Source organism: Protomyctophum parallelum (genome assembly GCF_964188405.1).
Source record: "Protomyctophum parallelum genome assembly, chromosome: 8".
Classification (NCBI taxonomy): domain Eukaryota; kingdom Metazoa; phylum Chordata; class Actinopteri; order Myctophiformes; family Myctophidae; genus Protomyctophum; species Protomyctophum parallelum.
The window spans coordinates 39,622,526-39,633,923 of NC_139703.1; the positions used below are offsets into that span (position 1 = coordinate 39,622,526).

An 11,398-nucleotide genomic window follows, 5' to 3' on the forward strand; every position below is an offset into this window, starting at 1 on the left:
AGAGAGACAGAGAGAGAGAGAGAGAGAGAGCGTGTCTGTGTTTGTGATTTACAGGGTTTTACGGAGCCAGGGGAAGCTTCATGGAGAACGCAATGAGACTGGACAGACTTGGCACAAAGCTAGAGCAGTGCTTCCCAGTCCAGACCCCAAAAAAAGAGAAATGTGTTGTAATGTTAATTCTATCTCAAACTCAAACTCAGCGCTTTTCTGAGTACAGTATAGCAACACAATAAAAACAACTTTAGAAGAAAATAAATTAACACTAGAAGCTAAGGTTTGGGTTGCCTCCCCCGGGACCCGAAGTAGTGAAAATAGTCGATCTACAAGCTCACAACACATGTCACTCCATGTCGACTGTGGATCAAGAGGTAGAGCAGGTCATCCAATGATCCATGGGTCAGCGGTTCGAATCCCGGCTCCTCCTGTCTACATGTCAAAGCGTCCATGTGCAAGTCACTGAACCCCAAATTGCTCCTGATGTGCTGGTTGGTACCTTGCATGGCTTCCGCCGCAATCGGTGTATGAATGTGTGTGTGTGTGTGAATGGGTGAATGTAATGCACAGTCTATGTAAAGCGCCTTGGATAAAGGCGCTATATAAATGCACCATTTACCATTCACCATTTATGTCAATCCGTAATATTTATGTTTCAAGGAATTTCTTTCTTTTCTTCTGAAAATCTTTTGAAATAATAATAATGAAAATTAAAAAAACATTAAGGGATACTTGTGACCAAAACAAATTGGTGTTTGGAAAACAGTGAACCATAGACGTCCTTAACACAAAAAGTGTTGGTACCAAAATATAAAAGTGAAAGTACAATTAGTTTTTTTCCAGGTGTGAAGCAGCCTGGCCTACGTTTGCACGCTACCCTACTGACGATCGTAAAGACAACTCTAAACACAACCTATAGTCATGATTGGCTGCCTCCTAGCGACCTTACTAGCGACGTAGTCATGATTGGCTGCCTCCTAAGCCAATGGGAGTCTAAATGCCATAAAAACCCATACTCTAAAAAAGCACTGCAACGCGGAGCGAGTGGCAAACAGCAGCAGCTAATGCTATGAGCTAACTGGAGCTACAGGAAAACCACAACAAAACACAGTGAGTGAAACAACAAAAGAACGTTGAAAACGAGCGCTACAAAAGCTTGTTGCAACTGGAGGTTATGACCGAGTCATTTTACTTCAAAGCATTTTACTTTCAAAAGTAAAATGCAAACTTTAAACATCCCAGTGAATTAAGAATGTTCTCTTGTAACAGCAGTGAGAGTCGTGAGTGATGGCTTCACTCGTGCTCTCCAGTAATACCTCCACAAGTATGCAGGCCAGTTACCTCATCCACTCACAGGAGAGTTATGGGCCCAATACATCTTTAACCTATTAGGCCTGACGTCGACATTTCAAAAGAATGTCTTCTAAATCACTAAAACAGTTTTCTGAATGTTTCTATATCAGCGGTGCTCAATATTTCATGTCAAGGAACCCTAAACATGATCCCCATCTGAAAATATGTTATTCCAGGAACTAAATAAATCCTAACAGTTTTCTGAATGTTTCTATATCAGTGGTGCTCAATATGTCATGTCAAGGACCCCAAACATGATCCCCATCTGAAAATATGTTATTCCATAGCCAAGTAGGCTATGTGACGGGAGAATAGCGCTTGATGTCTTTACGGGGCCGCCTGGAGCCACACATTCACAGTCATATGAGCCGGGCGGTGCTTAAGACGCCCGCACGGCATGGGTTTTCAAGGCAATCAAGCGCTCCCCATCCCCAGTACAGCTACAGAGATGCAGAATCAGCTGCGAATGATATAAAGTGATTGAAGGTGTGGGCTATCACATGATGTCACGTGACGGTAACCAGCCAATCAGAATCAAGTATTGGGACTACCCGTTTTAGAAACCCCTGCTTGGCCAGCATTCACAAACGGGGTAGAAGCCCAACCCAAAGCCTATCCAAAGACTCAAAGGAGAACTAGTCCCAACACAGCAGACCAGGAGGCAACCGCTTGGCAAAGAACACTAAACAAAGAAACGTTGTATGGTCGGTGGTGTGGAGAACATGTTTTATCACTCACCTCGGTCGGGCTCGAGCAGCGAGACGGAGCCGTCTTTCCTCTCCTCTTCTTCCGCGGCCTTCTCAGAGTTTCCGCCGAGTTTCAGGTGGAGCTGAACCTGGGCCTTCTCTTCACCCTGGGGGTCTACGCTGACCCTGAGCGGCGGCGGTCGGACGGTGGTGCTGGCGGTGGTAGTCCTGGCGCTTGTGGCGGGTTTGGTGGTGGTGGTGGTTGTGGTTGTATCCGGTTTTGCGGTAGTGGTGGATTTGGTGGTAGTGGTGGGCCTGGTCGTTGAGGTGGGCCTGGTGGTCGAGGTGGGCCTGGTGGTCGAGGTGGGCCTGGTGGTTGAGGTAGGCCTGGTGGTTGAGGTGGGCCTGGTGGTTGTGGTGGGCTTGGTGGTTGTGGTGGGCCTGGTGGTTGTGGTGGGCCTGGAGGTTGAATTGGGTCTTGCGGTAGTGGTTGGTTTTGTGGTGGGTTTGGTGGGTTTGGCGGTGGTGGATGTAATCTTTGGTCTGGTTGTGCTGGCAGGTCTGACGGTGCTGCTGGCGGCTTTGGTGGTGGCGGCGGTCTCTGTCCGCCCGGGGATTTGCTCAGGCAGCACCGTGTCGGTTTCCCGATGGTCGTCCACAGGGTCTATGGCGTAAGGAACGACCCTGCTGCTTCCGGCTACTTCCTGATGGTCGCCTACAGGGTCTATGCCGTAGGGAACATCCCTGCTTCTTCCGGCCGCTTCCCGGGGGTCACCTACAGGTTCTATGACGTAGGGAACATCCCTGCTGCCTCCGGCTGCTTCCCGGCGGTCCGTCACAGGGTCTATGCCGTAGGGAACGTCCCTGCTACGTCCAACCGCTTCCCGGCGGTCCGTCACAGGGTCTATGCCGTAGGGAACATCCCTGCTGCCTCCGGCTGCTTCCCGGCGGTCCGTCACAGGGTCGATAGCGTAGGGAACGTCCCTGCCTCCGGCCCCTGCTTGGCCGTGGTTCAGCATGACCACTCTCTCTTCTTCTTCTTCTTCTTCTTCCTCGCCCATGTCTTCCTCCTCCTCCTCGCTGGTATACTGTACATCCAGCTCCTCGTCCGCCGTCGTCCCGCCGTGGGAATACAGCGGACCGCCGCCGGCCTGCGGGCGGCGGGTCAGCGCCGGGTAGAGCGCCGGGTACACGCTGGAGTAGACGTTGCTCTCGGCGCTCAGCGGTGTGTGTGTGTCGGGGCGTGTTATGACGCGGTCCGACGACGCCTTCCGTTCGGGCGTTTTACTCGCAGCCTGGTGGGGTCTTTGGGGAGGAGGAGGAGGAGCCTGGTGGGGTCTTTGGGGAGGAGGAGGAGGTTCTGCTGCAGTCTCTGAGCCGTCTCTGTGTGGCGGGTGTTTCTGAGCCGCCGCCAACGTGCCGCCGCCTCGGTGTATGATGGGGAAACCTGCGCTGTGGTGGACCCCCCCGCCGCTGCCTGTCTGACTCGCCGTCGTCTGGGGTCTGATGTCGCTCCCCGCCGGCGTCTGCAGCGGGTGCAGAGGGCGAGTGAGGCTCTCCGATGCCCTTGCGTTGTTGTGCAGTAGGCGGCCCTGCGTGCAGAGAGATGGACCGGGTCAATTAAAATTAACATTTAGCTATAGCGTGACAAGGACTGTAGATCCTTAGGTCGCTGGTTCAAATCCGGCTCGAAGGACCATATTAAATATTCTGCTGGTTGCGTTTGTTGGATCTGAGCTGACCACCCAAGTATCCCCGGTCAGAGAGAGTATATGCGACACCAAGGTATATTTCAACATTGTGGTAGTTTATTTCTCCTTAATCCATGTTAGACAAGTCCTGGATGGACTTGGGGGACCTCAATGTCACCCCTGGGTAGCCAGCTAATCCGGCTCGAAGGACCATAATAAATACACTCTCTCTGACCGCAGAGGACTCAGTCTACTCCAGAGTCCAGACACAAAACATAATTCTCTGCTTGTGTGCCATAATAAATGTAGAGCTGAAAAATGCTTTGTAATTCAATTGAAGATCTTGAAGATGTTTAAACATTCAACTTTAATTGACTTCCAAAGACATAATACTTTTTATTTATGTCTGTATTATTTTACTGTATTACATGGCTACTGTATATATATTATTGTGTTTTTAAATATATAATAAAACCTCTTAAAAAAATTACACTTACTGTATAATGATCGTGATAATGGTGAAACCGTGACTATTTCTCTCGCTACAATCGTACCATCAAAGTAGCCTTTCTAATAAGCCAGACCGAATCAGCCGTTGGCAAAACAAAGATTTGAGTCTGGCTTATTAGCCAGGCTACCATCAAAGTCCATAATGGTCCGATGCATGCCCCTGTGTTACCTGCGTGTTTCTCTGACCAGCTGTGGCGGTACCGGCGCTGTTGTTCTGATGCACGATGGAACTGCCCGAGGCCGCCGTCCTCTGGTGGTCCGGTGGAGCGCCTGCTCCGCCCGTGGCCACGCCCACGTGCTCATGGACTCCTTGTCGCTCTCGTAACTCCAGCTTGGCTCCTCCTCCTCCTCCTCCTCCTCCACCTCTGCCCAAACCCTGGAACGAAGCAGTCCTGTCCTGGAACGAAGCAGTCCTGTCCTGGAACGGACCGGTCCTGTCCTGGAACTGACCGGTCCTGTCCTGGAACGTACCAGTCCTGTCCTGGAACGGACTGGTCCTGTCCTGTAAAGGACCGGTCCTGTCCTGGAACGGACCGGTCCTGTCCTGGAATGGAACGGTCATGTACGTTCCTGCGGAGCTGTGACGACTGGCGAAGACAACCCTGTTGGCATTGGCAGAAAGTAACTTAACTACATTGTATTTCTTTAGGTGTTTTTACTATTTTACATTACTTGAGTATTTCCAATTTCCAATACTTCTACCCCACTACATCTCAGAGGTAAATGTTGTGCTTTTTGTTCCACTATGATTATTTGAAAACTTGAGTTACTAGTTACTTGATTAGAGTATATTGGCTATTTTCAAAAGGCTTAAATGGGACATGAGTACATTGTGATGCCAATACTTTATAGTACATTTTGAATAACAGACTTCTACATATTTCTACCTTGTGGTGTTGATATTTGATTTACTCGAGTAAAACATTTGATTAACTCTTCCACCACTGCCTGCCTGCACTGACAGGATGAATCTAAATCTCCACAATATGATTATCATAAGAATATATGTGACCAAATTTGACTGAGGGACTGCCATTGTTTTTTTTTTAATTTTTGTTTTGTCATGTCATATGAAAGCAGGGAATCATAGCTTCATATTGATATATTGGTTGTTCAGTTTGACCCACCAGTTTTGGAGATATGGCTTAGATTTAGAGAAATGTCTTGCAGAAGACAGCGAGTTGAGAAAAGAGGCTTGCAAGGTTCACTTCTGTGGTCTCTAACATTACACCTAGCTACATGTTTAAGCATTTATGTCATGTTTACATGTCTTCTGTGGTCTCTAACATTATACACCTAGCTACATGTTTAAGCATTTATTTCATATTTACATGTCTTCTGTGGTCTCTAACATTATACACCTATAGCTACATGTTTAAGCATTTATTTCATATTTACATGTCGATTTCAGCTCTGACACTTATTTCAGACATGCTCTAAAATGACTCATTTTGGGAAAAAATAAGTTTTTCTCCTCTGGTGAAAAAAAACTGGATTTTGCGTTATGGCAGTCTCTCAGTCAGATCTGGTCACATATGAGGCCCATAAGCCCTTTATTATTATTTTTGCTGTCGATTAACACGATACTAACGATTACGGTGCGGTCCCGACCGACTCTCACCTGTTGTCGGCGGAGGGCTCCTGGCTGGGGTAGAAGAAGGGCGGTTCCAGGTGGCGGTGGTCGTCGTACAGATCCGGATGCTCCGTGATCGGACCGTAGTCGTAGTCGTCCTCCTCCATGTCCTCCTCTCCGCTGTCCATGGCCGACGCCGGCTTGAAGAGCGGCAGGTTGCCGCCGTTCGGAACCGGAACCGGGACCGGGACGGGAGCCGGCGCTAGTGGGGGCGCCGGTCGGAGCGGTTTGGAGAAGGCAGGGAGGGGGACGGCCGGCGAGCGGCCTCCTCCTCCTCCTCCTCTTCCTCCTCCTCCTCCTCGGTCGAAGGCGTACGGGGGGCCGACGGGCGCCGCGTTCCCCTCCCCCTCCTCCGTAGCGGCGGAGGAGGCGGGCTTGGTGTGGACGGCGGGGGGTTTGTGCTGCGACTGCGCAGGCGCAGTGGGGTCGCAGTCGGGCTCCGGGTAGCACATGAGCTGGCCGCCCTCGGTGGGACAGTGGCACACCCGACACGGGTCCACGGTGAACGAGTCGCCCGCCTCGTACTTCTGCCCGTCGTCGGCCGCGCAGCCGACGCGCTCGCACTGCGCGCAGCCGTCCGCCGGCTCAGACACCTAGTGGGACGGAACATGTTAAATATACTGATATCAATCCTTCAGCGCCACCTGGTGGTCACCAGTAATGTCTTTGAGTGCCAATTCTCCCATTATAAAGAAAGAAAGAAAGAATTTTAAATTATATTATGTAATGTGCATGTCATCACCTGTACACCAGATTAGAGGAATTATCAAAATATGGATGAAAAAAAAAAATATATATATATATTTTTTTTAATTCCCAAGGGAGAGACGTCTTGACGCCCGTGGCATCCATTACTTAATAGGCAATTAGACGTATTGACGTTTATGGCTACTAAACAGTTTATTAATAATAATAATGGATTTCCAGCGCTTTTCCAAGTGCTCAAAGCGCTTTACAATATGGTTCGTTTATTCATACATTGGGAGGTGAAGTGGCGAACAGTCGACGCCAGCGTCCTCACTTCCCACATTCCCACACCGATGGTGGCGAGCTCACACCGACCGACTCACTGGAGGCAATGTGGGATTCAGTGTCTTGCCCAAGGACACTTCCACATGTGGACAGGTAAGGAGGAGGAGCCGGGATTCGAACCGCCGACCCAGGGATCATTGGACGACCTTCTCTATACCTCCTGAGCCACAATGTTAACCTTTCATGGTAACTCCTTCAATATTTTTAAAGTGTCTATCATTATTCATCTCCAAACACCATGCTCCTGTTTCTAACTGCCTCCGATTGTTCTGAATGTTCTCCCTTTCCTTACATCATGCGGCAAATTTACTATTTACTATTTACTATCTACTATTTACTATCTACTATTTACTATTTACTATTTACTATTTACTATTTACTATTTACTATTTACTATTTACTATTTTCAAGTGCATGTTTGTACTTGGTCATGATGTAATGACAATGTTGTTAATATCTGTCATGATGCTCGGCCTGTTGTTGTTCCGGTGTATGTTCATCATCTTGTATACTTGTATCATTACTATATTGACTTATTTATACAATGTTGCTATGTACCTAGTTTTTGGAGGTAAAAAAGTAGTATTGTTAAGTATGATAAGACTAAGAGATAGTGACTTATGTCGATCAGTGTCGGGTGGATTAAAGGAAATGCCTCTATGTATATGTATATGTAATTTGTAAGTTGATTAGCGGTATACTGTGGTTACTTTGCGCCCCGTTTGATGCGCATGTATCGTAGCAGCATATGACATCAGGTATAACTGGTACAACTAGCTCTCAATGATGACGTAATAAAGATGTGGATTAAAGGACCCAATGCCAGGGTGAAATTGGTTTTCGATGGTGACGTAATGACGATATGTTTTAGTGTCGGGAGGATTAAAGGTAATGCTCCTGTGTATACATGTATGTAATCTGGCACGACTGCCGTATCAAGCACAAGTAGTCATTACGTCATACGCTGGGACGGTGCATACACATCAAACAGCGACATGGACGAAAACTATTACTTGCGTGCTCTGCTTGCGCAAGTAATAATAATAATAATAATAATAATAATAAAGCAGCACCTCGATGCAGTTGGCAGGAACGTCGGGACAGCTGATGAAGTGACAGCTGATCCTCCCTCCTCCCTCCGGACACGAACACTCTGTGCTGCCGTAGTCTACGAAGTACGAGTCCCCCTCTGGCACCTGAGGGGTTAATATTATAAAGGTCAAAGGTCACTGTGTGCTGCCGTAGTCTACGAAGTACGAGTCCCCCTCTGGCACCTGAGGGGTTAATATTATAAAGGTCAAAGGTCACTGTGTGCTGCCGTAGTCTACGAAGTACGAGTCCCCCTCTGGCACCTGAGGGGTTCATATTATAAAGGTCAAAGGTCACTGTGTGCTGCCGTAGTCTACGAAGTACGAGTCCCCCTCTGGCACCTGGAGGGGTTAATAAAGGGTTAACACTGTGTGCTGCCGTAGTCTACGAAGTACGAGTCCCCCTCTGGCACCTGGAGGGGTTAATAAAGGGTTAACACTGTGTGCTGCCGTAGTCTACGAAGTACGAGTCCCCCTCTGGCACCTGAGGGGTTAACCCTCCAGGTGCCAGAGGGGTTAATAAAGGTCAAAGGTCACTGTGTGCTGCCGTAGTCTATACGAAGTACGAGTCCCCCTCTGGCACCTGAAAGGGTTAAAAGGTGTCAGAGCACACATTGTTTCATCCTCATAAAGAACCAAATTTCAATTTCCTATTTCAAAATTGGAAATCACTAATGAAATAGTATTTGAGTAACAATGGCAGACGACGGTAATGAAGAAAACCAATTTAATGAACTGTGGAGTTGAACGTTTTTTAATGTACGAGTCACTGAAACACTAATGAAACTAGTGTGTTTGTGTGCGTGCGTGTGGCCAGATGGGTATAGGGAACAATGAGTGTCATTATTTGTCTGTGGTATCGACCATATGAGACTAGGTGCAATTTCCACATTGACCGCCCATTGACCGCCCATACGCCCAAACAGAAAAGTCCAATTTGATGGTATTAAAACTACGTCAAACTCACCAACATTACAGCTGTACGAAACGCTTGATTATCCTCTTTCTATCTGCACAGTGTTTGTTTCATAACATCACACCCGTGTGAACTGAGTGGTGCAACCCCCCCCCCCCCCCACCTCTCTATTAACGTCACATAGATAGGTGAACACAGACACACAGACATTGCTGTTCCTTGGAGTGGTTGCACCACTCAAAAATCCACTGTAGACAATAGACATGTTATGAGCTACTTTCTGTCAAGACATTCTTTGCAGATGATTATTATTTTTTGTTTTGGAAGTGCTCGTTGGACATCACGCAACACAGCGTACCACCTGTTTTCAATCTGCACATAATGCAGGAGGCTTTACTGAACACGATCGAGTGCTTCCAAACTTCGTTTTTTAAACCCATTTTGGGAGGGAACCTCATAGTGCGGCACTCGGTGCCGCGCTATGAGCTTGTAGGTCTGCTATTTTAGAAAAATCGTGTTAATGTGTAGCAAATCTTTGAATATATATTTTTTTCAGAACGAACGTTTTTAACTCAAATCTTTGCTTCTGGGGGGGGGGGGGGGGGGGGGTCCCTGGAACAACAGATGGGGGTCAGATGGGGTCCAAAAAAAAAGTTTGAGAACCACTGACAGTTAGAAACATAGGTTTTTTTAAAAAACTGGTAGGATTTAGAAGACATTTTGTCAAATGGAGCTCAGGTCTAAACGGGTTAATCCCCGGTGTCAGTGTGGGTCTCACCTTGCCGTTCTTGAAGCCGGCGTTGACACAGTCGTAGTACTGGTAGCCCTCACACGTGCAGCCCGTCTGGACGCAGGAGGCGCAGCACTCCCCGTTCTCCAGAACCTCCTCGATGCAGTGGTCCAGTTCGGGACAGTCTGCCCCGGTGCAGTCCCTCTGGGCCTGGCACACCCCCACCACCCCCAGGAGGCACAGCAACACAGGCACACAGCACCTTGGGGCACAGGGGGGGGACAAAGAAGTACCATTTTGACCTGAGATCAGATTCTAAACATGTCTTCTACATCCTGACAGTTTTCTGAAAAAGCTATGTTTCTATGTCAGTCGTTCTTCGGTTTTTCAAAAATAGCAGACCTACAAGCTCATAGCGCGCCACTCGGTGGCGCGCTATGAGCTTGTAGATCTGCTATTTTTCAATAGCTAAAGCATAACATAATGCTAACACCAAAAAGGGGTTCCCACCTAGAATGGGTTAATGTATCAATATTGCAATATGGAAATACTTTTGGTTTGCAAGTAAAAGTCCGGAATTCAAAATGTACTTGAGTAAAAGTACAACGGCGTTGGCATCAAAATGCATACAAAGAACTTGCCGAATGTCCCACTTTGAGCTTGCAGATCGCCAAAATGGCTGTTTAATCTACGTTTTGGAATAATAATATATGGCAGGGCAGGTAATTTATACAAAGTTAAAATATGGAGATAAGAGGTTTCTGGTTTCTTCCCGACAGCAACGATATATGTATATTTTTGAAAGTGTAATTTTTTTACATTTTTGTTATGTTCAAGTTGTCATATTGGCCCTGTGCAGATTGTTGTGAAAGCAAAAACAAGCGCACGCACGCACGCACGCACGCAATTACATCATTAATCATGAAAAGTACACAAGGACACACACACACACAGCCCCATACCTCAGAAACCACGTCACTTCAGGCCGTAGGAGAGGAGGCATGATGACGCCCGCCCCGGGGGACGCAGGAAACAAGCAAGTCACGGGAGAAGAAGATCAGACGCCGCTCCGCTCCGTTCCGTTCTGTTCCGCTGGCCGGGGTTTGGGTTTGTCCTCAAGGGTTTCCCTCCAGTAGTACAGTCTCTGTCGTCATCAATCACCCCCACACACACACACACACACACACACACACACACACTCACACACACCACAACCTGGAACATGGACAGAGGCGATGTTAAGAGGGGGAAGGGAAGGGGGGACACAGAGAGAGAGAGAGAGAGAGAGAAAGAGAGAGAGAGAGAGAGAGAGAGAGAAACTGAGGCCTATACATATCAACGCTGTCGGTCGGGTGGAAACGAAACAAAAACAACTGTTCTTCATAGTACTGTACTGTACTGTAAATGGTGCATTTACAGTATATAGCGCCAATCCTGGTCTCTAAACTGCCTCCCCCTGGCCAGCCGGGGCGCCTGATGGAGGGGAAAGGAACTGGTTGGAATAACGTGTTCCTTCCACGCGCTACGTCCAACCAGGGAAACTCCCCCCTGTCAGGTGTAAAGGAGCAACTTGGACACTCAGGCATGAAGGAAGCATGAGTTCAAGTCCGTTGCTCTCCCCAGGTTGGCGGAGGGTGTGTAGAGCCCAGGATCACATTAGATAATTGACACAGGGGTGAAAAATGGGTTACAAAATCGTGGGATAAAAATTATACAAAAAAACAGTATATAGCGCCTTTATCCAAGGTGCTTTACATAGATTGTG

The 11,398-nt window shown here is 47.8% G+C and overlaps 1 protein-coding gene across 1 annotated transcript in view; it reads right to left on the bottom strand.

Annotated features, from left to right (window-relative positions):
* Positions 1-10,830, bottom strand: part of LOC310863103 (uncharacterized protein) — a 107,465-nt gene extending 96,635 nt beyond the window's left edge. The window contains exons 1-6 of the mRNA XM_083771236.1: positions 10,596-10,830; positions 9,682-9,895; positions 7,973-8,095; positions 5,856-6,460; positions 4,404-4,836; positions 2,086-3,625 (exon numbers count right to left, since the gene is read on the bottom strand). Coding sequence (XP_083627362.1) covers positions 2,086-3,625; positions 4,404-4,836; positions 5,856-6,460; positions 7,973-8,095; positions 9,682-9,895; positions 10,596-10,636 — 2,956 coding nt within the window. The 5' untranslated portion in view covers positions 10,637-10,830. The remainder of the gene's footprint in view (positions 1-2,085; positions 3,626-4,403; positions 4,837-5,855; positions 6,461-7,972; positions 8,096-9,681; positions 9,896-10,595) is intronic.
* Between the last annotated feature and the right edge of the window lie 568 nt (positions 10,831-11,398).